The 25146-nt window shown below is 49.0% G+C and overlaps 2 protein-coding genes across 2 annotated transcripts in view; one reads left to right on the top strand and one right to left on the bottom strand.

Moving 5' to 3' along the window:
* Positions 1 to 19617, top strand: part of HK1 (hexokinase 1) — a 70141-nt gene extending 50524 nt beyond the window's left edge. The window contains exons 11-18 of the mRNA XM_004680819.2: positions 601 to 749; positions 1028 to 1147; positions 2742 to 2837; positions 4306 to 4405; positions 12693 to 12876; positions 14627 to 14782; positions 16170 to 16403; positions 17891 to 19617. Of these exons, the coding sequence (XP_004680876.1) occupies positions 601 to 749; positions 1028 to 1147; positions 2742 to 2837; positions 4306 to 4405; positions 12693 to 12876; positions 14627 to 14782; positions 16170 to 16403; positions 17891 to 18035 (1184 nt within the window). The 3' untranslated portion in view covers positions 18036 to 19617. The remainder of the gene's footprint in view (positions 1 to 600; positions 750 to 1027; positions 1148 to 2741; positions 2838 to 4305; positions 4406 to 12692; positions 12877 to 14626; positions 14783 to 16169; positions 16404 to 17890) is intronic.
* A 960-nt stretch (positions 19618 to 20577) lies between these two features.
* The window catches only part of TACR2 (tachykinin receptor 2), an 11697-nt gene continuing 7128 nt past the window's right edge, over positions 20578 to 25146 (bottom strand). Inside the window, exons 4-5 of the mRNA XM_004681072.2 lie at positions 23605 to 23801; positions 20578 to 20854 (exon numbers count right to left, since the gene is read on the bottom strand). Of these exons, the coding sequence (XP_004681129.1) occupies positions 20638 to 20854; positions 23605 to 23801 (414 nt within the window). The 3' untranslated portion in view covers positions 20578 to 20637. The remainder of the gene's footprint in view (positions 20855 to 23604; positions 23802 to 25146) is intronic.

Here is a 25146-nt window from a genome sequence, read left to right as displayed (position 1 = left end):
TCACCAGAGACAGAGTGGGGAGCAGAACAGGCAGATTGACGAAGTACACTGCTGAGGGGAGCAGTGGGCGGATCAGGAGAGGTCTGCCGCGCCGTGTGGTTCAACTCCCTGGCTGGGGATTGAACTCGTGCTCTTTGGAGAGCTTCATAATGTGGTGCTTTAACCTGTAGCACCACCAGGGAGGGCCCAGACTCCATCTTGTGGTGGAAAGAACTGCAGTCATTTTGGAAGGAAGCATGAGGCCAAGAAAGGGAATGGTTGTGGCCATTCCTCCAAATGCTCTCTACACTGATTTATGTTCTTTTCCCTAAAATCAGGTCATTGTTGCAAGCATTTCAGGAACCCTGGTGAAGTTTGTTTATTATAACAGACAAGTGGTTCATTCATGGGGTCTTTGGTCCCTCTAGTGTTGCTCAGAGGTCGTGGGGGTCAGTGAGTTAGTGATGCTCACTCCTTTCTGTGCTGAAGGGAAAACTCACAGCTTCTCCCCTGTATTTAATTCTCCCCATTAATTCCCTTAAAAGCCTGCATTTGTGGCTTACTAGCTGCCAACAGGCACTTGGTTGTTTTTGACATTCTTTGTGTTCTTAACTCCAACAGAACATGGTGACTTCTTGGCTCTGGATCTCGGAGGAACAAATTTCCGCGTCTTGCTGGTGAAAGTCCGTAGTGGGAAAAAGAGAACTGTAGAAATGCACAACAAGATCTATGCCATTCCCATTGAGATCATGCAGGGCACTGGGGAAGAAGTGAGTCTGTTTGGCTTTTCCTTCGCTGTGGCATGTGAGTGGAACACACGACCAGCAGCATCGGTGGCCCCCGACACCTGCCTTGGGGTGCCATCATGGTGATGATGTCATTGTGGCCTGAGAGCCTGGGCATTTTCAGCCACACTGAGCTTGTGCTGCTCAGGGGCCTGTGAGGATCCTAGAGAAGCTTGCTCTGCGTGTGTCAGGGTGACAGTGAATGTGTGTGCACTGAAAATAGGAAATCAGAGCACATGGGTAACCCTTCTTTTCTCCTCTAGCTGTTTGACCACATCGTCTCCTGCATCTCTGACTTCCTGGACTACATGGGGATCAAAGGCCCTAAGATGCCTCTGGGCTTCACCTTCTCATTTCCCTGCAAACAGACGAGCTTGGATGAGGTGAGTCTTTCCATTGGGTGTCAGGCACTGGAGCACTCACTGCCCCATGGCCGGCTGGGCGGGCTGGCTCTTGAGGGCTCCTTTACATCAGTGCCATCCCCCAGTTGGCAGAGTGACTCTGGTGTCACATGAGCTTGACCCAGGCTCTATGTCACACTCTCCAGTACATCACAGTTTATTTTATTTATTTGTTTGTTTAAGATTTATTTATGTATGCGTACAAGAACTGGGGTACAGGCCAGAGGCTTAGGAGGTGAGAGGATTCACCAGACACAGAGTGGGGAACAGAACAGGCAAACTGATGTAGAACACTGCTGAGAGAAGCAGTGGGGGAAACAGGAGAGGTCTGTTGCCCCATGTGGGTCAGCTCCCTGGCTGGGGATTGAACTCATGCTGCAGTGGCTGTGGACAGCTTCATAGTGCTTTACTTTAACCCACTGTGCCACCAGGGAGGGCCCTCTCTTATTTTAAATACACACCATTTCAGGGAGGCCTTCTGGTCCTCCAAGCAAAAAGAACCTCACCCTCTTTTGTGTTCTCTGTTCTTTTGAGTGCTGCCTGGGTATCACACTTTTTCCGCAGTCTTTAGTGACCTGACTTGCTCTTCTGCTATACCATGAGCCCTTGAACAAGGTCCCGCATTACCCACAGGCCCTAACACATTGTTCTGTTAGAGCTGACACTTACTAAAGGTTTAATTAATGGAATGAAACAGGATCTAGGGTCAGGACTGAAGCACCTGCTGAGGACTAAACTGGGTACAGCGCTGGATTTGTGGTTCTCATCCTCAGGGACCCCCCCAGTCCCTGGGGCATCGTGGTCCACATACCAGCAGTTCCAGCACCCAGCACTGGGCTGAAGGTGGGGGTGGGATGCTTTCCGTGCAGAGGGGACTGACATGCAGAGCCATGGTGGTGAGACCAGGCCTGCCGAGCTGGAATTGCTTGCACATGCCTCTGTGTGTCACAGGTGGAGTGGGACAGGGCGGAGGCCTAGAGGTGGCATCAGATCACACAGGTCCTTGGGCCAGGGTTATAATTGGCAGCACTAGGGAAGCTAGGTAGGGCTTCTTGCCTCTGGAAGCCAGTTAATCCAGTCATGGTTCTGACTTGATTTTTTTGTTTTTGTTTTTCTTTAAGGCCTTTTAGATGTCAGAAATCGGATCCTCACACACTTGTTTTTTGTGGTTCTTAAAGGCCTTGCTTATACCATCACCTTGCATGACTTCAGTCTGGTTAAACCTAGTTTACCTTAGGTAGTAACAGTGTTATTAAAATTTTGAGCTTCTCTGCTCCCGCTGTTGACATTCTGTTCTTCAGGGGAACTAGTCCGTTGTACCAGAGATAGCACCAATAACCTTCTGTGCCTCCGTTTCTCCATCTGTGAAGTGGGTGTTATCCAGACCACTGTGTGGACGCCCCACAGGGTAGGGGTGGGACTGTGGGCCTCTCTCCCCATCTTGCAGCTTTGTGCCTCAGACCTTAACTTGCTGTCACCTCTCAGCAGATGTTTACTGAGGAGGAGAGAATGAAACTTTTTACTCCGCCCAGAAGTTTAATTAAACCTGACTCTCCCTGTGTCTTCTTTTTTTTAGGGAATCTTGATAACCTGGACAAAGGGTTTTAAGGCTACGGACTGTGTGGGGCATGATGTAGCAACCTTGCTAAGGGATGCGGTGAAAAGGAGAGAGGTAACTACCAAGGGATGCTTTTTAAAAATCTCTCTGTTTTGTGGGGGTTATAAAAATTGTATTTGCTTGTAAAGAATTCAAACCATACAGCAGCATGTACCTGGATAATAGCTGTAAGCGATAAAATCCAGGTGGATAGTTTTGTATTGTTAAAGGATAGTTTTTTTCAAAAACAGTGAAATCATGACTCACGCCATCAGTAAAGAGCAAAGCAGCCCGGCATGCCATGACGCCTTAGTGCTCTCCTGTAAAACACGATTTCACAGAGCACGGGCTCCACGCAGCCTCTGTGTGACCACATGGAGTCAGGAGGCAGACCTGGCTGTAATCATGTTGCAGCCTCAGCTCAGCGCAGACTCAGAGAATCACCCCTGCTTCCTGACGGCATTCAGTATAGAGCCCAAACTGCTAATACACACTCAAGCCCTACAAGTTTTTTCTAGCACTTTCTTAGCAGCCTTACCAGCTGTGGCAACCAGTCAGTCAGCCCAGCTTTGTTCAACCGAAGGTGTGTTTCTAATAGTCCTTGGCTGGAAGACATTGGCAAAGTATAAATTGAAAAATTCCAAAGACTTTATTTAACTCACGGGTGAATGAGGAGCTGCTAAGAAGTAAAAGAAAAACACTAAGTGTTTCCAGTTCAAAAAAGCAGACAAAGACATAGGCAGTTGTGGAGACCAAAATGAATGTGTTGAACGAGGGATCCATGGTACCTGGGGGATGCCTGACAACAGCTAATAACTCATCGAAAAGAACCTGATGATCTGTTTTCACTCATTTCATGACTATTAGTTTAAGTTTTCTTCCAACTGTTTCCATACATATACCAACACACAGTTTTAAAATCAGAATCATACTGTTATAACTATATTTATAACTTGCTTTTTTCATCCAACATGAAATGGACATCTTTTCACATCACTGTGTATATAGACACACCTCTTTCTTTTTCTTGGCTGTATAGGATTCCATTGTTTGCCAGAAGCATATATTGCCTCTTTGGAGCTATATTTGGGTTGTTTCTCTTTCTGGCTAATAATGCATGCAGTAAATATCATTACACATATAACATTTTGTACCCGTGTGACCATTTCTGCAGGACAGTTTCTGAGAAATAGATTTGATACTTCCATTTTGGCCTCTGAAAGGCTATAATATTTTAAACTTAAGAAAAAAGAAAAGAGAGACATATGACAACCGTCTCTTGAACTTTCTTCATTCACAAATTCCCTTTATAGTACTCAGTGCCAACTGAAATGGGTAAAATACTTCTTTCTTTAGATATCAGATGTCAGATATGTCATTAGAGTATGTATTCAGTAGCTGGAGCACTTCCTAGGCTGATAAGCACACTCTTTCAGATGATGCACTGTGGCTATCTCACAGCAGTATGTTAAGAGTGAACCGGCAGAATTCAAGCCAGGCAGAGCTGTCTTTCCCCTAATACCATGTTCTTTTCTCTCCAAAGGAATTTGAACTGGATGTGGTGGCTGTGGTCAACGACACGGTGGGCACTATGATGACCTGTGCTTATGAGGAGCCCACCTGTGAGGTTGGACTCATTGTAGGTGGGTGTGCCAGAGCCCTCTCTGCTTGGGGCAGGGCAGGCTGGGTTTCTCTGTTCTGTGGAACTTTGTGTCAGCAGCTCATTCTTGTGTGGCAACGTGGGTAGTATCTCTGTCAGCATTGTCCCTCTACCACTTTACACTTCCAGAACTCTCCAGACAAGCAAACACTGCATTTTTTAATATATATAATAGCTTATTTTTACATAATTTTGTGTATTTTTCTATCTCATTTGCAATCCCCTTGGGTTTCCCATCACCAGTCACCCATGTGCCATCCCCATAGTCCAGTGCATTTCCCTCCCCCCACTGTTTTTGCTCCCATTCCCCACTCCACCCCCACAAAATGTCTCTGGTATTTAGCTGTTCATCATTATCATTATTTTCTCGCCTGGTCTGTTATATTCCTGCTATGAGAGAAACCATCTGGTATTTTTCCTTTTCTTTCTGGCTTATTTCACTAAGCATGATCTTTTCCAGCTCCATCCATGTTGCTGCAAAAGGCATGTGTTTCTTTTTTTTGGTTGCTGAGTAATATTCCACTGTGCATATGTACCATATCTTTTTAATCCAGTCTTCCATTTTTGGGCATTTGGGCTGTTTCAATGTCTTTCCAATTGTGAATAAAGCAGCAATAAACATGGGAGTGCAGGTAACTTTTTGAATCTATGTTATTGTGTCTTTTGGGTAGATACCTAGGAGTGGGATCGCTCTTTCATAGGGAAGCTCCATGTTAAGCAGTTTGAGGAACCTCCAAACAGTTTTCCATAGTGGTTGTACTAGTTTGCATTCCCACCAGCAGGCAAACACTGCATTCTTAAGAGTAGGTTTATTAAGAGGAAGAGATGTCTGCATGGACACAGATGGGCAGTTTTAGGACAAGGCTAGCATTTTGCAGAGTAAGGGATATCTTCATATAGTGCTGGGGGGGTGGGGGGGGAGATTCATCCTTTGGGGCACTTCATTGCTTTGGGGTAAGATTAGGTTGGTGTTCTGTAACAATAGATAATCCTGTCTAATCCCAGCTCTGATGCCCAGTGGGGTTTAACAACTCCCACATTTGGTTTTGGTTAATCATCCCTACCCCAACGCTGCTTTTGACCTTATGAAAACCTCCACCCTAAATTTTCTGCTCTAAACTTCCATTGTTATGTGTCTGGGCTACAAGAACACATACTCCCTGGAGCATTTTGATTTGGACTGTGAGAAAACCACTTGTCCAGTTGATGCTGCTGCTAGTGTCAGAGTGCCTCCTCTGGGGACCCTACTGGGACTGGGAGGGGCACCCTGCTGCCCAGGCATTAACTGAGTGTCTCTGGGATTGGGATAAGGCCCAGCAGGTCTTAGTCCTGGGTGTGGGAAGACTTTTTTATTGGCCTCCTGTGGAAAAAGGTAAAAGGTTGTTTGCATCCTGACTTTGTGTTCTTTGTCTCTTTATTTTTGCAAGGCTTCCTTTCTCCGCCCTGCACCCTCCCTCCACCCCGCCCCTGCTGATGAATGGGCATAGGTGTAAAATGCAAAGCTAGAGTGACACAGCACATTCTCTTGGTAGGCTGGAGGTCAGGCCTGCCCAGGGCAGGCCCACTAGGTGTTTCTGGTCCCAGGCTGGGGCTGGATTTCTTCAAGGCTCCCCTCCCCCGCCTTCCCATACAAAACCATTCTTTCTGCTCCCCTCAGCTGATCTTTTCGCACTGAACTTCAAGGACACAGTGGTAGAGCTTCCTTTCTTCACAGCCTCCACCCTTTGCCCCCCACCCCCATCGTTTCTGTGGTTCCTTTTCTCTTCCTGTTTTATTTGGAATGAAAAGAAGATGAGAGAACAAAAACAATCCAGTTACACAGTTAATGAAAATAACAGACACATCTGCAAATTCTAAGTTTCTTGAAAGGGGTTGAAAATGTTGACTTCAAACAAAAAAGCAATCAGTTATTTCACCAGCAAAATAGAGTTGTTTTTTTTTTTTTTTTTTTTTTCAGAAATAACAACCAAAAAGCAATTTGTGGAGTATAACCTCATAGTGAGACACACATGTTTTTCCCAAATCAAAAGCTGGTACCCCCTTATGTAAATTCTGGAGGGTCTACTGCCAGGTAAAGAGGACCTCCCCACTCTTCCTGTTGGGGTGGGGCAGCAGTGCCCTCAGCGCTGGGCTAGTGGGGTCTGTGGTTAGCTGATGGTGCATCTATGGGGACTCTCTTGTAGCTTCCTGACCTCATTTAATAAGGTTTCTGTATTTTACACCTCAAAATTTCCCCTTTTAAGCAAGACTGTGAAAGCCTTGCTGGTCATGAATTAGGGGCATCCAAGATTCAGTGACCTTTTTGTCCCTCAGTGCCCAGAAGGACCTTTCCTGGCACCATGTCCCATTTTGATATAAAAATGCCCAGGTCAGGCAACAGGTTGCCGGATGGCATGTGGCCCAATAGGATTTGGTGCTTTTTTAAGATGTATCATGTGAGCCCAAGAACCTTCCATGACATTTGCTTACAGAGGGTTTGTTAGCCATGCTTGGTATGTACCTTTCTGGTTACGCTCCAGGGTCTTTCTGGAAGTTTCTTTTCCAATAGAGTAAAATCTCCACAGGTTGCAAGGTTGTTCCTTAGGGTCTTTAATCTCCAGGGAGCATTCTGTGCAGAGATGGTCAGCCATAACATGGTTATTTTTGATAGAAGCAGTTAGACTTTTACAACATTGGAATGTTATCGCCTTCAATAAGTGAGGCCTAGGTACATTGAGCATCCAGTGACTGTCTCAAAGGGTGAGAGGTTTTGAGTTCCAAATAGGGTGGATCTGAGATTTAGAAGGGTCAGTGACAGTGCTTTTGGCTAAGGTGTTTAGAGGACCTTTACAAATCAGCCACTTGAGTTTTAATAATGCTGTTGGTGAGTTCAGCTAAACCAGAGGATTGAGTCGTAAGTATAGTGAAAACATTGTTGAAATACCTGACCAGTTAAATGGGTTCCTCCATCACTATGAAATTCAAGAGGGGTTCCCAGGTAGGGATAATCTCTTCCAGAAGAATTTAGGCTGAAGAATAGGCAGTTTACTGTTTAAAGGGGAAAGCCTCAGTCCAGTGAGAAACATAATGTAATTAAATCATGGTATGACTAACACATATTCACATCCACAAGACAGGTGTAATTGTATGAATGTCCAATTGCCAAACCTTGATGGCCTAATAGGCAATTAAGAATATCCAAGAACTGTGAGAACAGGCTTTCCTGAGTTGTATTTTGGACAGGTAGAACAAGTATGGGAGGCACTTTTTGCAGGTTTGCCAGTATTTCCTACCAATATTGATCTATGAATGCTGTTGAGGGAGGATAAGACCCATCAACTCCAGTTGATGAAGCAACAATGATGTCGTTTTACTGGGGGACCAATCGTTTAATCATATAGTGGGGATGAGAGGATGGGCTGGGAAAAGTCCCTGTAGGTTCTCAGATTCCTATCACAGAGTTAAGAGGACCCTGGAAAAGCTGGGTGGAAGGCTTTTGGAGTTTGAAATGCATGTGTGACAGTTTCCCTGTCCAGTGTCCACCCCAGTTTTGACCTGCTTTAAAACAATAACAGAAATTAGGAGGCTTGTTTTGATTTCATATGGAAACTTTTATTTGGTGGGATTGAAATTAAGGATTTTTGCCATCTTTTTTTTTTTCGTTGCCTTATGTGAAGTAGGAGTGAGCTATTTCACCAACTAGATCTAGAGTGGACATACTTTCCTTTTTTTTTTTTTTAAAAAAAAAGAGTTATTGGGCCCTCCCTGGTGGCGCAGCGGGTTAAAAGCACAGCACTGAGAATCTAAACCCACTTCCGCATGAGTTCGATTCCCGCCTGCCCTGGAGGAGATCCACATGGCGTGGCAGACCTCTCCTGACCCGCCCGCTGCTCCCCTCAGCAGTGTACTTCCTCGATCTGTCTGTTCTGCTCCCCACTCTGTCTCTGGTGAATCCTCTCACCCTCCGCATCTCTGGCCTATACCCCAGTTCTGTATAAATAAATAAATAAATCTTTAAAAAAAAAAAAAAAAGAGTTATTTATGCATATAAGAATTGAGGTACAGGCCATAGGTGCAGGAAGGTGGGAGTCTTCACCAGAGACAGAGCAGGGAGCAGAACAGGCTGACTGATTAAGGCACACTGCTCAGGAGAACAGTGGGCAGGTCAGGAGAGGTATGCCACACCATGTGGGTCACCTCCCTGGCTGGGGATCGAATTCGTGAGGATAGCTTTAATCTATTGTGCCACCAGGGAGGACCCACTTTCCTGTTTTACTCTGCTTCTTATGACTAGTTGAGAAATGCCTCAATTCAGCCAATTAACAGTCAACCAAAGAACAACCAAACAAGATGTAGCTTCAGAAGGAAGACTTGAATTTTCTTTGAGAACACTTGGAAATCAGTTATAATTATTACTAACAGGTTCATCAGGCTTTTGTGTACAAGTCTGATTTTTGTCTCAATCAGTGGGCTTAGAAAAATGGAATTATTTGATAAAGTCCATCAGAGAATCCTTTTCAGGATTTTCCCATCTGGCAAGTTCCATCCACTGCTTAACTTGACGGTCACCAACAAGCACATGAGTTAACTGCTGTTAATTCTCCAAACCCACGTTGGTAAATGTGCATAGCTAGGTCAAATTCTTTAGCAAACCTGTAAGACTTCTCAGTGACTTTAGGAAGCTCTTTATGACTGACAATTCAGCCTTCATCCAGGGCACATAAGAAATTTCAGGTTTATCTCGATCTTCAGAAAATTTAACTTGAAGAGGGCAGGTTGTCCTAAGTCCAGAGCAGGGATCAGAAAGAGAGAGGCTACGGGGAAGTGTTGGCCAGCAAGAGAAGCAGGCTGGGGAAGGTAGAGGTGTGAAGAGGGGTGGGCAGTTCAGAGGGAAGGGAGGTGAGGGTGCCCGAGGGATCGCCATAAAATACCTCAGTACAGTGGCCCCTGAGCACAAACAGTGGCCCAGAGGCAAGGCAAGTAAGAATCAGGAAGGAGCCTCCCAAAGCCATTTGATCTTTTTTTAATTGTTCACTTCAGTTAATTTTAACATTTCACTTTGCAAGGAGGCCATTTTAGACTACCGATAATAATTGGATGCCTCCAGATACCCTTTGAAATAGGCTTCCCATTCAGTTTTAGAAATTTCAGAGCCAGGCTGTCCAATATTGATTTAAGAAAAGTAAGTTTGGGGAGTTCAGTAGTTTCCCATAATCAACATTCGTGTTCTGACTTTCTTTTGGTTAATTTAATCCTTTTAGTGAGAAATATGTATGAGGAAAGACTGTGGTTCTGACACACTGAGCTTTTTGGAAGGATCATCAACACCCTTAAAACATTCAGATAATGGGGATCCCATTTTCATTTATAATTAGAGCCAGGAATTCCTAAATGGCCAGTTCCTTTTAGGAAACTCCCATTTCCAGAAGGAAATCAGGTCAAAGGCCCTGGAGTACTCACACAAACAGCACAGTGTTTCCAATAAGGAAGCAGGCTGTATTCAAAGCAGTCGTGCTAAGCTGAGCTCCTTAGTCCAGGCTAGAACCACAGTTCCACCTGGTGGACCGAAGGCCAACACGGCTGCTGTGAGAATGTTGATTTGGCCAAAGGCTGACACATTGTGGTCAGGGGTAACCTGATTTCTAAAGTGCAGATACCCATAGAGAGAACAAGGGCTAATCAAAACCAAGGAAAGTTCTGGAATACATAAGTCTTCGTAGAGCTCAATACCAAAAGGGCAAAACACGACTGACCCCCCCGACTCCAGGGTGCCGCGTGCAGGGCTCAGGGTTGTCAGTGGGCACCAGCATCTCTTTCCCACCAGCCATGTCATCAAGATCATTCTTTGGATCCCAGGTGGGCCATCCAAGATGATGACTTTAAACAAAAAGCAGTCGGCTATTTCACAAACAAAATGGGTTTATTCAGAAACGATAACCAAAAGGCAGATTTTTTTATGCTTTTTTATTATAATAGTTTATTTTTACATCATTTTGTGCCTTTTTCCATCTCAGCTGCAATCCCTGTGGGCTTCCTATCACCAATTCACCCGTGTGCCATCACCATTGTCCCATAAAAAGCAGGTTTTTAATGTTTAATGAGATGGCAATGATGGATAACACTGTGTACTGGGGGTGCGGCTTCACACCTCTACAGATCTTACATTATCACACCATGTCCCCCACCAATGCACCACCAGCCCTCCACTATAGTCCAGTGAGCACCCTAAACCTGCTGCTAGCGCCCCCCCCCCCCCTTTCTGGTGTCCTCAGTTCCACAGTCAGATTTCCAGGGTTTGTTTTGGTTTTGTTCTGTGAATTCCCTTGCTTTATTTTATTATTATTATTTTTTATGTACCACATATGAGTGAAATCCCCTGGTGCTTGTCTTTTTCCTTCTCACTTATGTCACCTACCACAGTCCCCTCCATTTCCATCTATGTTGTCACAAATGGCAGGGGTTTATCTTTTTTTATGGCTGAGTAGTATTCCATTGTGTAATATATGCCCCCTCTACTTTATGGGCACTCTAGGGAGAACTGCGGGATCTTATGGTAGGTCTACTTTTAATACCCATATATTTTCTATCAGGATTGGACAGTCTGCATTCTTACCATGCAGAAAGCGTATGAGCTTTTTTTTTTATCTGTTAAGGCAATTTAGAAAATGCAGTCTCATGGCGAAACACACATGTTCTTCCTGGATCAAAAACCAGCATCCCCTTTCTAACCTCTGAAGGGGCTGCCGCCGGGACAGAGAAACATACTTCTCACCGGAGCTGCGGGACATGTAGGGTCCATGGTTTGCTGATTGAGCAGCCGTGGGAACTTTCTTCTAACCTCCTGACCTCATTTAAATAGGCTTCTTTTTAAAAAAGATTTATTTATGCATAGAGAACTGAGGTACAGATCAGCGGTGCAGAGGGTGAGAGGATTCACCAGAGACAATGGGGAGCAGAACAGGTAGATAATGAAGTACACTGTTGAGGGGAGAAGCGGGCGGGTCAGAAGAGGTCTGCACACCAAGTGGGTCACCGCCCTGGCTGGGGATTGAATTTGTGCTGCTGTGGCTGTGGAAAGCTTCATAATGTTGTGCTTTAACCCACTGCACCACGAGGGAGAGCCCTAAATGGGCTTTTTATAAACTTTTACAAAACCGCCAAAGCCCTTTTGGTCTTCGCCAGTGAGGACGACTTCGTGTGCGCTAATGATGTTGTCCAGCTGCAGTCACATCTCACCTGGGAGGAGTCGGTGGTGCTTTAGAGCATTGACTCTGAAGTGTGTCTCAGACCAGCAGCAGCGTCACCTGCAAGCTTTTCTTGGGAATGCAGAGTCTCAGGCCCCAGGCCTCCTGAGTTCTCAGAGGCTCCTCATTTGATTCAGCTGCACAGAATAATATACATGCGAAGGACACCTGGATGGGTTAATTTTAAATGTTCTATCCATCCACTGAGACAGCTGGTGGCCACAGCTGGATATGGTGGCAATGAAAGCTGCTGTGATCGCTGCTTCTCAGTGTCCAAACTTACCTCCTCTTGGGTGGGAGCAGCAGAGAGTCCTCCCTCAGGGGCCACAGTCCAAGTAATCTGCTCTGGGGAGGTCAGGGATGGAAATCAGAGGTTCCTGAGCCCTTGGAGGCCTCCTGCCAGGGTGCTGTGTGCAGTGTGTGGGTATACACAGGAGAATGTTGTTTCTTGGGAGAATTGTCAGATTTTTCAAAGAAGTCTGTGATACCAGAGAGGTGATTTAGAAAGGCTCCCTTGAAATGCTTAGGACTCATCTTCTTTGAGTTGTGGACTTCATTCTACAACACTAGAAAGCTCACTGAGTAGACATCCTCCACGGATGTCTTTGATAATAAAAGAGAAGTGGACAGGTATACAGGATGATGGTCAACAAGCCCATGTGTGGAGAGAAAGATCCTCTCTATCTGCATATTGCCCAGACTCCCATCAAGGAATACATATTCCTTCTTGCAGGGCCACCTACCCGTTTCCTACCAAATATGTCCCTGCCTGGACAGGGACATTGGCTTGTTGGAAAATCATGACATATTTTTTTTTCTGTTTTTCAAGCAAAAATGAGTCATAACTTTCCGACAACCTAATGTAAATAAGTTCATCAGTGCTACCTGGTTTAATTCCAGCTCTTGAAGTTTTTCCTGGAAAACATTGGGAAAGTGAAGCTATCACGGTGTTCTAAAAATGTGCCTTGTGTCTGTGGGATCCCAGGCCCCGCTGTCAGATGCTCCCCGCAAGCCCCAGCCCTTCATCCCCTCCTCTCCCTCTTTCAGGGACTGGATCCAATGCCTGCTACATGGAAGAAATGAAGAACGTCCAGATGGTGGATGGGGATGTGGGACGGATGTGTATCAACATGGAGTGGGGTGCCTTTGGGGACAACGGGTGTCTGGATGATATCAGAACGAACTATGACAGGATGGTGGATGATCATTCACTCAATGCTGGGAAACAAAGGTAATTCTGCCTGGAGGAGGAGTCATCTAAGGGAATCTGGGCAGCTAGCCTGCCGCTGTTGCAACCAAGAAGTTTCTAGTAGGAGTGCGGTTTGGACAGAGGCTTGGTGATTGCGCCCTGAGGTTCACACCTGACCTTGGCTTTTGGCCCAAGGACAGGGAGAGGGGTGCGCCCCCACATGGTGCAAGAGGGTTCAGGATTGAGGGCTGATGTCCTGTCAGGACTACGCCCAGACTGGGTGGCAGTGGCCACACCACTTCCCTTAGTGACCATTTTTGGAGTATTTGGGCCTCTCCTCTTGCTCTGTTTCTTTCCCATCAGATTAATAGAAACCTCTTGGTCAATAAGTTTTGGGTTGTTTAGTGGAAATAGTACACACTTGACCTAAATTTATCAAAGGGCAGAGGTGGGTGGTGGTGGTGGGGAAGTAGTCAAGGACTGTTGGGGAAGCCGGTAGGGGGCTTACCCTCAGGTTGAGGCCCTGGCCCAGCAGGATTGGTCCGTCTCAGCGAGAGCCGCCTGCACCACCTAGTGGCTATTTGAAGCTCTGCCGATGAGGGTGTCCTTGTCTCAAGCTCCCAGAAATCTGGCATCCTCTGCCTAGCCTAGATGGGTTGGTCCAAGTTATGCTGAGGAGCAGAGAAAGGCAAGCATAAGTTGTTCTCCAGTCACTCACGATCTTTGTCTTTTTGGAATACCACCTATTTGTTATTTACTTGATGTTTTTCTTTAAATCAGCTCACCTTTGTAGATTTAGTGAGGGGGAAAACCAACGTATTATCATAGAAAGATGAATCTAGTGAAGAACAGTGTTACCTAGAGACTAGTAGCTAGCTGCTGTTGCCCACCAAAGGCTCTAAACGAAGACCCCCAGTGTTCAAAAGAAAGATCAGGTGTTGCAAAGTGGTAAGGACGTAGCAGCAGCAAAGACTGGCTCATTGGTCAGTGAGGACTGGGTGGGAATCGGTAACTGCAGTGACCCTTTCTGGGAGTCAATGCTATTTCATGGTTTTTTTTCCATGGATCACCTGACTCTTCTGAGTATATTGATTCTAGTGGATCTTCCCTGTGGGGGAGGGGCAGGTACACTGGAGGTGGGTATGTGCTTGAGAACATTTAAATTCTTGTTATTTGGGGGGCCCTTCAGTGTGGAGAGGACAGCAATTAAAAACCCCAAGAACAGGCTCAGGTGTATGGTGACCTCCCGAGTTCTCCAGCCTCTGTGGCTTTGCACTCTGATGGGTGTTTAGCCGGAACCCTGTGCCTCTGTAGAGCCTTCCAGAAATTTAGGAATGCTCCCCTTGTCCTCTTGATCCTTTAAGACTTAGCCAAGTCGGTTGCTTATTTTGCACATATATTAGGTACATATGGACACTTGCCTGGGTGCCTGGAGCTAGACTGTGTAGGCCTGGGGGTCTCCAAGCTGAGCCAGGCACACATCTCATCGTCTGGGGGTGTTCACTGGAGGGATGAACCCACATGCGTTGTTAGAAGGGCAAAGTGTGGAGGAGCTGGAATTGGGCAGAGGAAGCCATCCTGGGCAAGGAGGACAGGTGTCTTGGGCTGAGAGCTGGAGTGGGATTTTGCCAGGCAAAGGGAGGTTAGTGAAGAGGGAGGCAGACCTGAGTGCTGGTGGTTTTGTGATCCTGGGGAGTGGAGGATACTTCAGTCCCTGGCCCATGTCCTCCTCCTGGGCATGCCATGAGACTGAAGTGATCCCTCAGCCCTCAGCCGTCTCCTCCTGTTTCAGGTTTGAGAAGATGATCAGTGGTATGTACCTGGGTGAAATTGTCCGCAACATCTTGATTGACTTCACCAAGAAGGGGTTTCTCTTCCGGGGGCAGATCTCTGAGTCGCTGAAGACTTGGGGCATCTTTCAGACCAAGTATCTCTCTCAGATTGAGAGGTGAGTATGGGCCTGTTAGCAGTGGATCTGGCTAGTGAGGGGGTGGGGCAGGCATCCTGCGGGGTTATTTTGGCCATTTATGAGGGTTTTTTTCTCTTCTAGAGTGGTAGGACCTGAGAAGGTACCTATTGGAGTCATATACTTTTATTTTAACTATCCTTTTATCATCTTTTATGTTGGATACATTCATTTGTTTGAGATGATTTTTGCTAAGCAGCATGTATAGACTTCATTTTAGGATAGCAAAGGTGCATTATAAATTTTGTATCGAAGGGGCATTGAATCCAGAATTCCCAAGAACCGTTGCTGTAGCTCCACGCTCTCCTGATCTCAAAGGTGGCACGAGGTCACTGGCCCCCTGTCTGCACACCCCACATCGGTAGCTTCTGTCTCACATCTTCTCATTTAGAGGAGGCATTCCATCTGCCTTTGCCTTTTTCCACCACGAGTTGTGAGCGAAGGAGGGAAAGTGCTTTGCAAAGCAAAAGCAGGTGTGCTGAAGCCACCTCTCTTCAAAAGGGTGGGAAGAGCAACCCCAGGTTGCTGGAGCCTGCTAGGTTGCTTTCCCCGCTGCCTGTATCTGCCACCTGTGTGTAACACTCACCGCCTACCTGAGCCAGAGGCGTGCTCAGCCCTGAGAGAGGAGCATGAGTCAGGCCACAGCCTGGTGCCATCCAAAGCAAGGGGTCAGACAGTTAAGGTTCCGCTTGCTACTGGGACAAGTAGGGCCATACCCTCCCAGGGAGGATAAATTGATACAACTTTCTGAAAAGCATTTGGCAATCTGTATCAAATGCCCTTTGAGCCAGAAATGTATCCTCGAGGGAAAAAATGAAACTACCGGAGATGCATACATAAACTTGACCAGAAAGTTACTTGATGATACCAGAAAACCCCCAACAACTTCAAGTCTAAGTCAAGGTGTTTCCCACAATAGAATATTACAGCGGTGGTTTCCAATCCTCCTCAGGCCGCGCAGATGTATAAATTAAGGTGGAAAAGAACACAAGAAAGAAAACCACCTATGAAGGATGAGTCCATTTTGCATATCATAAGAACAAAGAGATGACTTAGTGCTTTTAGGAAAAATGGACTGGAAGGAAATACTTTGAAATGTTGAAGCAGTTTCCCTAGTGTTAGGATTGTGGGCAGTTTTAATTTTTCTAGATTTGCCCATTTTTCTACAAATTAACATGCAGTACTTTGGGGGGGGTCATTTGAAAAAGCAAATGAATATTATTTTGAAAGTAAGCACCAACCCCCCCACCCCCACCCAATCCTATTTGTCAATAAGTTCGGAGACTTGGGTCCAATTCTTTGGAATTGGCCTTTGGGTTGCTCTTGCCGGTCCTGCCTCATCCGGCCTTTCGGCTTTTGCCCACCACAGTGACCGGTTAGCACTGCTGCAGGTCCGGGCCATCCTCCAGCAGCTGGGCCTGGACAGCACCTGCGACGACAGTATCCTCGTGAAGACGGTGTGCGGGGTGGTGTCCAGGAGGGCGGCGCAGCTGTGTGGCGCTGGCATGGCAGCTGTGGTGGATAAGATACGAGAGAACAGAGGCCTGGACCATCTCAACGTCACTGTGGGGGTGGACGGGACGCTCTACAAGCTGCATCCACAGTGAGTGGGGCTACTATCGGTGTGGGCGGGGCTTCTGTCGGTGTGGGCGGGGCTTCTGTTGGCGTAGGCGGGGCTTCCGGGCCAGTGTGCTTATGGGGCACCAGCTTTGGGGGTCTGTCTGTGAAGTTCCTCATGAGGAGACGGCCAAACGGAAGGTGGTGTGTGCAGGAACTGGGGCCTCTGCAAGTAATAGAGCCACTGTGACGTTTAACTAGGATTCTTGGGCAGGCAGAGCAGTGGCTTCTTTGGGTCAGCTTATGTTGGCATCTGGGCATGCCTCTCCAACACCGCTGGGCTCCTCTCAGGCCATGCAGAGCCTATGTGGTCTGAGGAGCAGGAAAGGGGGCATCAGCTTGGTTATCTGCAGTCTGGCTGGAGGCTAGTAAGTGGGCAGAGGGGAGTAAAGGAAAGAGGAGGAGCAGGCCATTGTCTTGTTCACCTGCTAATCAGTTTGTCAGGAGACTTGGAGGATGAGAGCAGTTTAGGTCCTGGGCTTTGCACAGGGTAGGGAATGGCCTCTCTTTGGTCAAGTAGGAGATGTCACCCATCTACTGTTTGATCCACTACTGGTACAGAGTGATGATATTGTTTGTTGTCAAAACTATTTGCCAATGAAGAGAGTGCTACTACTAACTGCACTGGGTCCATCCATGTAAACGAGGCCATCATGTCAGCCCACTTAGAAAGTGTCACCCACCTCATAGCCAGGGCTTGGGATGGAACCACCTCTCTGGCTTCATGCCACCTCTGCCCTCCACCTTGGTATCTGTCCTCCTCTTACCTGAAGTAGCACATGGTGTGGTTTAGAGGTAGGCTGTGGAACTAGACACACTTGGATTTAATCCTGACACCGTCATTTGGAAGCTGCACTCAATTGCTTAATCTCTGCAGTCTCATCTAGCGCTGCAGTCACTAGCAGCACTGACAATTATGTATATACAGTGTGGGTCACCTGATAAGTGCTCAGCAAAGGGTGGTACTTAACCTCGAGGAGCCCCATGACCCCAGCATCCTCACCTTGGCTCGGGCGCCTGTGTTGGACAGCAACAGTTGGGGCTGGGCTGGGCTGGGCTGTGGGTTCCAGAGGACGACAGCTGGGACTGGATGCAGTTTCTCCCCATGTGGCTGCTGAACTGACCCAATGCAGGGTCATCCTGTGCCCTCCTCCATGGCCCCCCGTCCATGCCCCGGGGTCCCTCCCTCTCAGTTCTCAGTCTCCTTTGTCTCCAGCTTTGAGGCTCATGCCTGGCCCTTCGCAGCTGTTCAGAGGGGTTTGCTGCTGGGTTCCCAGCTGTGCCTCCCTGCTGAGCTGTGGTGATAGGATGGGGTGTACCCTCTTTCCTCTCAGCACCTACTTAGTTCTCAGTGGTGCCTCCCCTCTTGTGTGCCCCTTCATTCTTAGGGTATCTTAGTGCCTCCAGGTGGGTCCATTGTCTCTGCTTCCTCTGCCTACCCCCGGACTCTCATTTTCCTGTTATCTCTTGTAGCTTCTCCCGAATCATGCACCAAACCGTGTCGGAACTGTCACCAAAGTGCACCGTGTCCTTCCTCCTGTCCGAGGACGGCAGCGGCAAGGGGGCGGCCCTCATCACGGCAGTGGGCGTCCGGCTCCGAGAAGAGAGGAGCAGCTAAGAGCCCCGGGCCCCAGTCTGCTGCCCTTCCAGCACCTCTCTCTTCCAGCGGCGACCCCAGCTCCCAGCCGGCTCTGCTGGGAGATGCCATGCCCTGGCTGGCCACCGCCACAGCGGGGAGGAAACACAACCCAACTAATGGCGTATAATGTAGGGTACAAAATAGAGTGTGTGCTGTCGATAATCTCTCACCTCCAGCTCCCCTTCACCTGCCCTGACACTCTGCATGATTTGATTTCAGCCTGGTTGTACGTTCCCCACGCGTGAAGTTTAGTGGCATCCATTCCTAATTTATGCATTCATCCAGCAGAGTTATTTATTGGCTCCAGATGAAAAGTCTCACCATCTGACAGGCCTGGTGTGCCGCTGCAGCCTGTCTCGGGGACACATCCTGTGTGAGATGTACCAACACCAGCAGACACTGCCGGGACCCCCCCGGGGCAGTTTGCTGCCCCCCTCACCCCAGCTACTGCTGCTGGCGGGCACCACGAGGAGCCTGTGGGGGTGTGTCAGTGCCACTGAGCTGTGTGTCCATGGGACTGGTCATCGCCACGTGTGACAGTCTTGACAGTCTTGAATCTTGTCTGTCTTGTGGGGTGGGGGGAGGTGGGCATTGCTGCGGGGAAGTGTCTTGTCTCCATTTGGGTAAAAGGAACCAACCAACCAATCAACCAACCATCCATGCCCTCATCGGAATTTCCCATTGCTTTTGTGAGCCATGTTGTATGACCTAGTAAACTTTGTACCAGTTCAAAGACCCGAGTGATGCTTAATGCTTAGGGAAGGGGAGGACATTCTGGATGCAGCAAAGCCCCCACCCAGGGGATTTTTGTGGCCTTCTTTGTGAGGGTGAGAGTTTGAAACGAAAATGGTGTTCCTCAGCTCCCAGCCCTCACTGGGCGTGGCCCTCCCTGCCTAGTATTATAGCAGTAGCCTTTCCTCTTGTCTTCCAGCACCTGCCCTCCTGTTTCCCTGTTCCAGCCCCACAGCCCTACCCCAGAGAGGCTCCAGCAGCCCCACCCCAGCACGGTCAAGGTGCGGGAGGTAAGGCCCCTGTCCTCCTCACTGGTAGTTAGAACAAAGAAAGTCCACCTGGCATCCAGGGGCTGTTTGGATTCAGTGAGAAGAAAGGGCAGCTTCCAACACCACCCACCCCCTTTATCATCTTGTCTGGCAGATGAGAGACCCCCAGCCTCACACAGAGGAAATCTTGCAGCAGCCCAGGGCAGCAGGGTGACTGTGCTGTCCCCTCTCCCCACCTTAAATTGACCCCTTCCTAGGAAATTGGGCCCCTCGACCTTGAGGTTGCTCTTCCACCCCACAGCTGCCACTTTGGATTCTCCCCCATCCAGATGGGGGACCCCCACCTCAGTCTGCATTCTGGTGCCGTGATTGGGGTGGCACGTGAGTCTCCCAAGCTGCGACTGCAGCTCCTTGAGGAGGCTCCCCACGGAGGCTCCCCGCTGCTCCAACCCTTCCGGGATTGACTACATGCCCATTTGGTTTGGTGAGACCTTTATTTGGCGCTGCCGGTGATCTTTGTGGAGAAGCAGGTAACATTAAACTCTTGATGTGCATTTTCAGTGTCACGTGATTCTTCTCAAGGGGCCCTGGAGGGTGTTGTGTGTGTGTGGGGGGGAGAGAGTCGGAAGCAGGTAGACTGGGCCAGACCTGCCTGCAGCCCTCAGGATAGCTGATATTGCCAACTTGCTGCAGCAGTGAGGTGAGAGTGTGTTAAGGGGCATTTGTGGGAGGTGGCTGACCTGGCCCTCGTGAAAGCCATGCCGCGGCTTACCCGGCTCCTGGCCTGTTGACCTACCCGTTTTTAGGCCTCCCTCTCCCACCCTCTCAGGGTCCCTGTGAGGCGAGGCGGTCTTGCCTTCAGTGCAGGAAGAGGCTGAAATGACTTGCCCGAGATAACACAGCTGAGGCTCGTTTGACATGGCACCCCCTCTTGTACTGTACCCCCCTTTGTGCTGCTAGCTGAGTTAGCTGCTGGGGCAGAGGACCTGCCAGGCGGTGGTCTTTGCAAAGTCAGAAGCTTCATCCCTTGCGTTTTTAGCCAGATAATGACTCACTGCCACAGGCCGGTGCTGAGTCACTTGACCCAAAGTTGACAGACATGCAGGCCAGATCTAACAATGCTGAGCGTCGCACAGATATGGTTTTGGCCTTCTCCTGAAAGATGCAGAAGATCTGGCTCCTGGGACACGGCATCTGTCCAGAGCTGCTCACCTGCTGTCCTGTGAGTGCCCATCTTTCCCACTTGCCAGTGCCCAGCAGGAGAGTTGGTTGCCTTTATCACCCATTGGCAGCGTTTCTTTTAGGCTGGATCCAGTGCATTTGTTACGTAGCATGTCCCCAGAAAGCCATCTAAGCTTGCAGCTCCTGGAGTACATAGTCCTAGATTTTGACTTTATTGGATTCCCTGAAGCACTATCTGGGGCAGAGGGCGGAGGCCCGTTAGAGTCGGTATGTGCTGTAGAGTTCCCGGCTGCATCTTATTTTCCACTGGTATAGTGAAGGGTGAGGCACGGGCCAGACTTTCAGATCTGGTCTACTCCAAGGTTGCTAAGCCTCACCCCGCAGCCAGGCCCAAGGCTTTAAAGTTCGGTAAGTACACCTTCTGGGGGACCCCCAGCCTGCCCATTGATGGCCTCCGAGGGGGCCAGATCCCCAGCCATGCACACAATCTCTTTAGTGTGACACCTGTTGAGTCTCATGGAGATGGACGGAGTGTGAGTCAGCTCAATCTTGTCCTCTTCGATTGGCGTGACCCATGGGCAGCAACGGAAAGCGAGCCGGAATCCAGAGCGAAACCTGGGGGTCAGAGGGTCACCTTGAGCAAAGCAGTGAGGGGGGTAGTTACAGGAGCTGCTGTGTGGTCCCCACAACCAGGAGCACATCTCCTCTCCTAATTTCCTGTCATTCTCAGTGTCTAGGGGACATATGATTAAATGAATGTGTCCATTAAAGCTCTGGACAAACCCAGAGTAACTTAGAGCTCTCTAGGGATTGAAATGAGTGATTAAGCTGTTCTTACTGACAGAGAAAAAGAAATCATGTAAATGTTAACAGATGTTTTGGCTTGACTTGCTAAATGGCTCCTAAAGGAGTTTTTGAAGAGGAGTCTTAAAAATTGGGCCTTTGATGATGTCAGGCCTTTAATGCTACTCCACGGCACTGCTTTGAAAAAAGTAATACATGTAGAACTACAAAGCTTTGGGACATTTGCTTAGAAAATAATGAGCTGTCGCCGTGGCATCATGGGGGGAGGGGGCAGGGGACATGTAGACAAGCAGCAGCAGACTGACTTGGGGGGTGGGCTGTAGAAGGGGGATGCTGGCCATCGGAAGAGCAGAAACATGATCTGAGTGGCAGCCACGAGGGGAAAGAGCTGAGCGGATCTTCCTCGACTAGTGGTGGGGTCAGGTCCCCATAAACACGTTGTAAGTTGAAAGTATGTCGGAAATGCATGTGGACACCTAATCTCCCGAAGGTCACAGTTCAGCTGAATCAACCTTGAATATGCCCAGGTACTTTAAGGCTTACAGTTGGACAAAAACATCTAACACAAAGCCTAGTTATTGTAAAGCGCTGAACACCTCATGCAATCTATTGGCGACTGTACTGAAGGTTGTTTGCCCTCAGGATGGTGTACTGGCTTGCTAGCTGAGAAAGCAGCCTTAACAATTTGAATCATAAACAAAACTATGGTAAGCTGGGAGCTGTACTCCCAGGAGATTCAGGATTCCATGTTCCAGAAGAGCAGGACCTTGTTGGTTCATCCCCCTGAAGCTCTACAAGATTCCACACTGTGACCTAACAAATGCCTTTGCTATGGGAACTTAATGGTCTCTACCCGTCATATCACACTCGGCATGTCCTCACTGAGCTCACCGTCATCCTCCCCCCAGTCCTCCTTGTCCCAACTTCTCCATCTTTCCAGTTGCTCAGGTCAAGAGCCTTGGAGTTGTCCTTGACTTCCTCTTGCAGGCCAGACTCCCTCTGCGGAATTATGTTGGCTCTAACTTAGCAATAGCAGATTCAGCCCACTTCTCTCACTGGGATCACCACTGGGGACTGCCTGTTAAACATCTCCCTGCTTTTTCTACCTCCGAGAGCTGCTGAACTCATGCTTTCAACAGGGAAGTCAGCACATGTTCCCCTGCTCAGAGGCCCCCGGGGCACCCTCATGTCAGAGGACTAGCCCTTGCCTCACTGTCCCCTCTACCCAGAGCGAAATGGGCTGACACCATCCTCAAGTCTTTGCTCAAAAGGCTCCTCAAGGTCAAGGCCACCCTGACCGTCTTGGAAAACTGTGACCCCTGTCCCACCCTTGCCTCTCCTCCCTCAGCCAGTCCTGGTTTTTCTTTTCCATAGGACCTATCACCTAATGCACCAGGTGGTTCGCCTACTCACTGTACTTGCTTCTGGTCTGTCTCCCCCTTTAGAACTTCAGCTCCCTTCAGCTCCCTCCCTCAATGGTTTTGCTTGCTGGTATCTCCCAAGTTCCCGGGACAGTGCCAGGCACATTATTGGAGATGCCTGCCAGGGGGACCCGTCTTATGTTAGTGTCACCAAGCTGAGTGATTCAGAAACTTGGGCCGGGGGTGGTGGTCAGATACCCAGGGACTCTGCTGCCAGGAGGCTGTCGCTTCCAGATATACAGACCCTTGTATCCAAGAGAAATGTGTCAAGATGACAGGCCTTGGAGATCGATGGATTCAAGCTCCATCCTTGCTGTGTGGCTTTAGCAGTCTTCCTTTCTGAGCTCTGCTTCCTCATCAGTAGAATGGGCATAACTAATCCATCTCCCTCCTGTTACCTGCCTCTGCCTCTCAGGAGACAAAGGAGGGTTCTGGCGCCATTAAATACTCAAAGACATGGTTTTCTCACTTCCTTCTGTTCTACCCCTGATAGCTGGCCTGAGAAAGATCCTGAGCAGCAAAGCCCCTCATGGTAATTCCCGTACATGTGGGCAGGGGTGTGATAAAGGCACAAAGAGCAGAGGGGGCCCTCTCTCTTGTCCCACAGCACCCCCGCAGCATTTTCTGAGGTTGAATGTGCTGCTCTTAAGAGGACTTCTGGGTGTTGGGGTTCCTGCCTAGCCCAACCCCAAGTGCCAGCCCCTCGCTGTGACTCCACCTTCCCAGAAGTATAGGCTGGAGCAGCTGATGGTGTCCGAGGGAGGGGTGATCTTGGCTGTCTCTGCCATGGTTGGTCCTCTGCTGCTCTGAAAGTCCCATCAGAGCAGTCCAGGTGGGTACTGACCAGGAAAGTCCTGAGTTTTTCCTCATCGCAGGAAGCTCTTACAAATGTCAAGTCAGGGGTAACCTCACTCATTCCCTGACTCCTTTCCTCCTCCTCCTCTGCCCTGCCTCTCTCTGACTCCATCTCTCTGTCCTTCCTGTCTCCAGTGTAGCCCCAGAAAGGAGCTGGAATAGACAGATGTTGAGAGCAATGACTGGCTGGGGGGGGGGGGCAAAGCTTTGGGCAGAGAGAGGGCCAGCCTATGGTTCCCTGAAGGCTGAGGGGAGGAAGCTGGGGTTGAGGTCGGGGGCGCTCACCTGTGGTTGAGACAGCAGTAGATGATGGGGTTGTACATGGTGGAGCTCATGGCCACCCAGAAGATCACCAGGTAGACCTGCTGGATGAACTTTTGGTGGTAGATGTCCTTCCAGAATTTGTCCAGGATGAAGTAGAAGTGGTAGGGCAGCCAGCAGATGGCAAACGTCACCACCACCAGCACCATCATTTTCACGAACTAGTCCAGGGGAGGCTCGGGTCACTCCTCAGCCTGGCAGCCCGGGCCCCCAGCGCCCGCCCCTCCTGCTCCCCCCCCCCCCCCGCAGGCTGGGGTTTTCTCTTGCCAGCCAGGAAGCACTCCGGAACGGGCCCTGTCTTCCCCTACCACCCCAGCCCCTGCAGCATCTGCTCCTGCAGAACTGATGGCTCCTGCCCGCACTCAGGGCATTCGTGCAGGATGCACCCTCTGCCTGTACTGCTGTCCTGTTGAAGTTCTCGTTCCTTGAACCCAGTTTTGTGGCTACCACCTCTGGAAGGTGTTCCGACCCCATCATTCGGAGAGGCTCACCTCCCCTCTTGCTCCTAACCCCATTTTGGGAACCCCCCTCAGCCAGCTTTGGGTTCCCAAGCCCTCCTCCCCCTGGCTCTGTCTGCCACAGCCCTTGTCTATCTAGGGAGTGAGGCTGTAACTGGCACCCCAGTCTCTGGCAGGTGCCCAGTACTCCACAAGGGATGGAGGGCAGGCCAGCAATGGCAAGTGGAGACCAGTTCTCCATGAAGAGGGACACCCACACGGTGCCCCAAATCCAACTACCTTTCTGAACGCCCTGTGAGGAATGCCCAGTAACAGGTGCTAAGCCCATGATAGGTGACATGGTTTACCCATTATCTCCCAGTCAAATCGCTGGAAGGGACTTGGCAAAGATAAGTTTGCATTACAACATCAGGCCCTGGGGGGTCGGGTGGGTGGAGTACAGGATGACAGGAGGAGGAGGAGGGATACCGGCATTTCTGTCAGAGATTGAAGGCCGACTGCATGTAGCTGGCCTCTAGTGGGTGTCCATGATCTCTGAGATCTGCTCTCAGAATCCTGTGCTTCTATCTAGGAGTGGCCTACAGTTCTGTGGGAACTCACACTCAACATTCCCATCACTTAAAAACTCAAGGATTTTTTTTTTTTTTTTATTCTGGGCCCTCCCTGGTGGTGCAATGGGTTGGGATGCAGCACTGCAAGCTAGCGCAGTCGCTTTAGTGCAAGTTAGATCCCGGGCCCCAGAGCCGACCCACATGACGCGGCAGACCTCTCCTGACCCGCCCCCTGCTCCCCTCAGCAGTGTACTTCATCCATCTGTCTGCTCTGCTCCCCAGTCTGTCTCTGGTGAATCCTCTCACCGTCCCTGCACCTCTGGCCTGTGCCCCAGTTCTGTCTGCATAAATAAATAAATCTTAAAAAAAAAAAAAAACAACTCTAGGATTTTTAAGATTCCATCATTATACCCTGGGGGGTACCTGGAGGCCTGTGAGGCATTCTGGGAAGTTCCTTTAACCTCGTATTCAGCCCACAACCCAAGACGTGCCTGCCC

Source organism: Condylura cristata, unplaced genomic scaffold, assembly GCF_000260355.1.
Source record: "Condylura cristata isolate star-nosed mole 26May11 unplaced genomic scaffold, ConCri1.0 scaffold00011, whole genome shotgun sequence".
Lineage (NCBI taxonomy): Eukaryota > Metazoa > Chordata > Mammalia > Eulipotyphla > Talpidae > Condylura > Condylura cristata.
The sequence above is the reverse complement of the archived record's forward strand: the minus strand, read 5'-3'. Positions and strand labels throughout refer to the sequence as shown.